This window comes from Penaeus chinensis, chromosome 4 (genome assembly GCF_019202785.1).
Source record: "Penaeus chinensis breed Huanghai No. 1 chromosome 4, ASM1920278v2, whole genome shotgun sequence".
NCBI lineage: Eukaryota > Metazoa > Arthropoda > Malacostraca > Decapoda > Penaeidae > Penaeus > Penaeus chinensis.
In genome coordinates this window covers 16128243-16133242 of record NC_061822.1, presented here as the reverse complement: position 1 = coordinate 16133242, position 5000 = coordinate 16128243, and the positions used below count along the sequence as shown (strand labels likewise).

At 34.6% G+C, this 5000-nt stretch overlaps 1 protein-coding gene across 1 annotated transcript in view; it reads right to left on the bottom strand.

Moving 5' to 3' along the window:
* LOC125048343 (3'-5' exoribonuclease 1-like) overlaps positions 1-5000 on the bottom strand; it is a 13594-nt gene that overhangs the window by 2485 nt on the left and 6109 nt on the right. The window contains exons 4-7 of the mRNA XM_047647009.1: positions 4702-4900; positions 3453-3591; positions 2013-2165; positions 159-248 (exon numbers count right to left, since the gene is read on the bottom strand). Of these exons, the coding sequence (XP_047502965.1) occupies positions 159-248; positions 2013-2165; positions 3453-3591; positions 4702-4900 (581 nt within the window). The remainder of the gene's footprint in view (positions 1-158; positions 249-2012; positions 2166-3452; positions 3592-4701; positions 4901-5000) is intronic.

Below are 5000 nucleotides of genomic sequence, written 5' to 3'. Positions count from 1 at the left end.
TAAGGTTAACTCTTCCTAAAATATTCAGTGATAAACAAGCTGATATTTATCCATGCCTATGTATATATATCATATACAATATATAATTCATATACAATATATGCAAATCAGTTACCATTATTTGCTAAGGTTTCTAATACAACAGGCAAGTACTTTACCCTTACTCTTTTGGAGTTATAAAAATTGCTATAGGTTTTCCTGATATTGATCCACTGTCGGCACCATTTAGGAAATGGCAAATTAGATATCTGTGGAAGAGATCAAATAAATCATGATAGTATCTAACAGTTATCATATTCAAATGCCATTACAAGTATCCAGAACATTTCCAAATATTATACCCAGGAATACATATTTTTCATTACAGTACTTTAAAAAAAATCTTGCAATATAGAAGGTTTACTGGGAGACGAGTGGAATCACCCTCTTTCATATCTATAAGTAAGACCTAAAGTTCAGGATGTGGTTTTCAAGTACATTCAACTTTTTTTTTTTTTTTTTTATAAAAAAAAAAAAAAAATATGAACAACATACAGCACAATAAACAACAAGTTTGACATAACCCATATCATTATGTAACTGTTCTCCTTAGCGTTTTTTTTTTGTGTTGTGAATTATATTTACATATAGAATGGTTCACAAGTGCCCAGTCACCAAGGAGTCTAAGAGATAGCCCTATGTAAACTCACTCGATTTCCCAATTCCTTGAATTTTCATTTTTTTCTAATGCTAGTAAGCCCATGCCACTGGGAAAATAGTATTCACTGTAGTTTTGTTTTGTGAATGTCTCGGCACACAGATAGCTTGACAAGTACTCAACCATTAACCCCTTGCCGACGGGTACGACGGGTAGACACGTGCTATGCCCACTGTTAGTAATTGTTTGATTGTTTTTACACACAGATGGCTACACTTGTACTGAGTCACCAGTGAGCCAGTTACGAGTACTGCCCGTTCACCCTTTTCTTTGATTTACGAAATATTTCACGTTATCTTATTTTGCTGTTACTAATATTAAAAAACATTATAATAATTATAATGTTTATAACAAAAATAACACCATTGGAATTCATAGCAATAGTAAAAAATACGTTTTTCCCGCCAATTCAAATCAGGTACAGTCACAAGGTCCACTAATTGACTCCTTTGTGGCTAAGCACTAGCAGAGCCATCTATGGGCAGACATTTCACAAAAAAATATAGAAAATGGGCAGCATTTTCCCCATTTTTTTTTCATTTTCCCCGGCGGCATTGGGTTAAAAGGTCAATTAGTAGACCTCATACCTTTCCTTGAGTTTTCAGGAAAATTTTTGTTTTTTTTACCAATGCTATCAATATTAATACTGTTATTACATTGTAGTTATTATCATTATTTTACTATTATTATCATTATCCTTATCATTATTATTATTATTATAAATATTATATTATCAACATTACTATTAGCAATTTAGGATAAAAGAAAATACTTCCAAAAATCAAGGAAATGAGTAAACAGGTGAGATAGGTAGTACTAGTAACTGACTCCTTTGTGATTAAGTACTTGTAGAGCCATCTATGTGAACTGATAATGAATAAAGTAAACTCAGAGTGGGCATGGCATCTTTGGCAACATCAGATTTAATTCAGTATATTTATTATGACTAATGACAACATCACTACAAAGTTATCAAAAAGCTAATAGATAAAATTTAAGAAAGAATCATTAAAAAATAAAGAAAAAGAGTAAATAGGTGAGTAATTGACTCCTTTGTGACTAAACTCTTGTGGAGCCATCAGTATGTAATCAATTCAACAAACTAAAATCAGTGGACATGGCATGTATTTACATACCATCCCTGCGTCAATGTGTTAAAGTTTTATCAATACTCTCAACTTAAAATTACTGAATTTTTTTGTCTAAATTTCTAACACTGCCATACAGACAAACAAGTCTGACTGTTGACTGTGAGCTATGGCTTCTCAGCAGATATGAAATAAGGTGACTGTAGTTCTCCTAACTGCAAAATCACCTTGCACTGTAGATACATAAACCTCCCCATGTCCCAGGGTCCATCAGTCACCACTGCAAATCTGCCAGACTTTTGCAGCAGGTTGTGCTCTTTCAACCACTCTTCAAACTTCTTTAGGACTTCAGGGAACTCTGGTGCATAATTCACAAGTTCCTGTCAAAGGTAAACATTGACTTAACATGGAATAAATAAATTGTAAGCATCATTAAAGAGAAGACCAGGATTCTTTGATGATGGAGAAAAGGAGAGTTATTGGCAATTATAATTTAACAAAACAAATTTCTGAGTTTACTGCAATGAAGACACTTAAGACATTCCTAGTTTAAAAATAGGATCTTAGACATGCATGAGACATTTCTAAACAAATAGCCTTTTGGTTTACTAAAGTAATACAATGGGAAGAGTCCCACCAATACCATTTTGTGACACCCAATACACACACCTTTCCCCACACTATATTATGAAAATATCCAACTTTATATTTGGTGTCATAATTATTTGGAAGACACATCATGGTTTCTGGAGTAAGGTAACAAGTATTGCATATAAGTTCCTGCAGTGCTTTTCCAACAATTCCATTCAGAATGCAGAATCCAGAGACTGCAGCACCTCTGCTATTGTGATCCAGTACTTTATGTATACTAATTATGTGAACCCTACAAAATGCTCTTTCAAATATATTCTACATTTAACTTCTCTAATAGTTTAAATACTTGACCAATACCTTCTGGGATGTTCTACTGTCTTTGTCCTCACTTTCTCCCCAAACACAGGTAATCTAGATACTAAAGATTTCTATGTTCCATTTGGCAAAACTCTTTAAACTGAAGATTATTTTTACTCTTTGTAGGAACAAAAGATGCAGTCTAAGCGGAGCAAAAATTGCCCAAACACATGCTCTCAACAAGCAAGCTAAAGCAATCTGCTGTCAAAGAAATTGTGCAGCACCCTTCAAAACACCAGTACTTGATGGGGTGGAGTAAATATTATGGCACAATACTCTTTTTATCTGTTAGACTGGTATCTCTCAGTGCTTATTACTTTATCTGCAATAGTCTTGCCCTTACTACCATCACATCTGCCACTACTAGAATACCACAGCACATAAATTTCTTTGCAGCAGAATTATAAATTATAATGAAGAAATAACCTACAAACTTATAAAACAACAAACAAGTATTTCTTTAACCCCTTGATGACGGGTGAAGAGAAATTAAAAAAAAAAACTCTACGCTCTGGAGATCAATGGCAATGCACTGACTTTGAGCGCAGGAGTTCGGTATATCAAGCCGAATCACCAGCTCGTAGCGCTTTGGCACGCCACCACAGCATATAGCCACACACCACAGATTAAACGGTTTGTTTTGATGCCTCACAGCGTGACCCATCGGGAAGGGGTTAAAACAAATTAAATGAAAAATATAATTTTAGTAAACTTACTTGGGTTATTCCAGTTAGGCATGTGCAAAATTCAGTAAGTTTTGGGTTGATGACTGGCCGAACATATGAGTGGAACTCCTCAATTATTTTGCTCTTGCTGGTATCTACAAGCATTGCTGGAAATTCTATGATCTCATGTCTGTGGAAGAGAAAGAGGAGAGGAATGAAAGAAAATAGATATACAAAGAGTGGTTGAACATTAATAAAACATTCACATAAAAAGTCTTCACTGGAGGGGGATTTTACAAATCAGCCAACGATTTTCACACGACAATGAAATACTAAACTGATGCTCAGAATAGTGACACGAGGCACAGAAAAATCAAGAGTAACATCCCTCTCATCAGCCCTCTACTGTATTTAATTGGGTACAAGACAAAAGTTTGTGTTGATCAATCATTATAATAATATGAATAACAACCCTTCCTGATCAGGACTTGAATCTCTGCCGATCCAGTTCTGAACAAGACTGAGCAGTACTAAACTAACTGTACCACATAGCCCAGTAAAAGATATAAAGATGGAATAATACAACAATGCATTGATAAAAATAAAAAACAACCCTCCCTGACCTGGACTCTAATCTCTTTAAGTCCAAACCATGAAAAGCAATACTAAACTAGCTGTCCCACATGACCCAATGTATATATGCATTAATCCATTTTTCATGATAAGGAAAATGGGAGATTCTTTTTGGTATTTTTTTGTGTTCAGAGAATGAGAAAATTGATTTTGCATAGCAGAAAATATTTCTTTTATGATGATCTGTCAAACATTTGCACAGCTACAAAGTTTAGACTAGTTATGGATGAGACAGAAGGCTTGGGAAAAGCAGGGCAATGGGCAAGGAAGTGTGCAAGTTGAGCAATCCAGACAAACACCAAAGGACACACAAGACCAGGACTGATACAATCCATGTGGACTAACTGCAAGCCTCTCTGTTATCCTGCCAGTTTTTTATGGCCTTGACTATATCTAACTTCTACATATTCAATGGTATGTATTAAGATCAATCTTTAGGGCTTTAAACCTTGCACTTATGAGACCAAATGGCTCAGAATTATTAATTACATAACATATAATGTGCTTACAGTAATTTCTTCTGACATGGCAGACTCTGAATATAAAATAAATAAATACATGTCTAACACATGTCTAATTAAATATACATGGACAAAAAGAGACTGACAGCAACAATAAAAAAAGCAAACATTCAGATAACAATACCAATGACTTTCTGGTTTCTCACCTATAAGTCTGTGAATTTCCTGCATCACATGTGGCTTCAAAATCGATGACTACATAATAGTCAAAGTATTTGTACAGCTCAATTTGAGGGTCTTCCTTGTACGCCTCCTCCAACTTCTCTGTTCTGTAATACGACTTTAGCCTATTCTTGCGGACTTCTCTGTTTCCTCTCTGGTCCAGTCTGAGGGAACGGAGTTTCTCTGAAAGTGATATTATTGAAGTTATTGAAAAAGAAAGAAGGAAAACGAGTAAAGTAATTAAAGCTACAACATTTCTGTTTAATTCTTATTGGACTAAAAC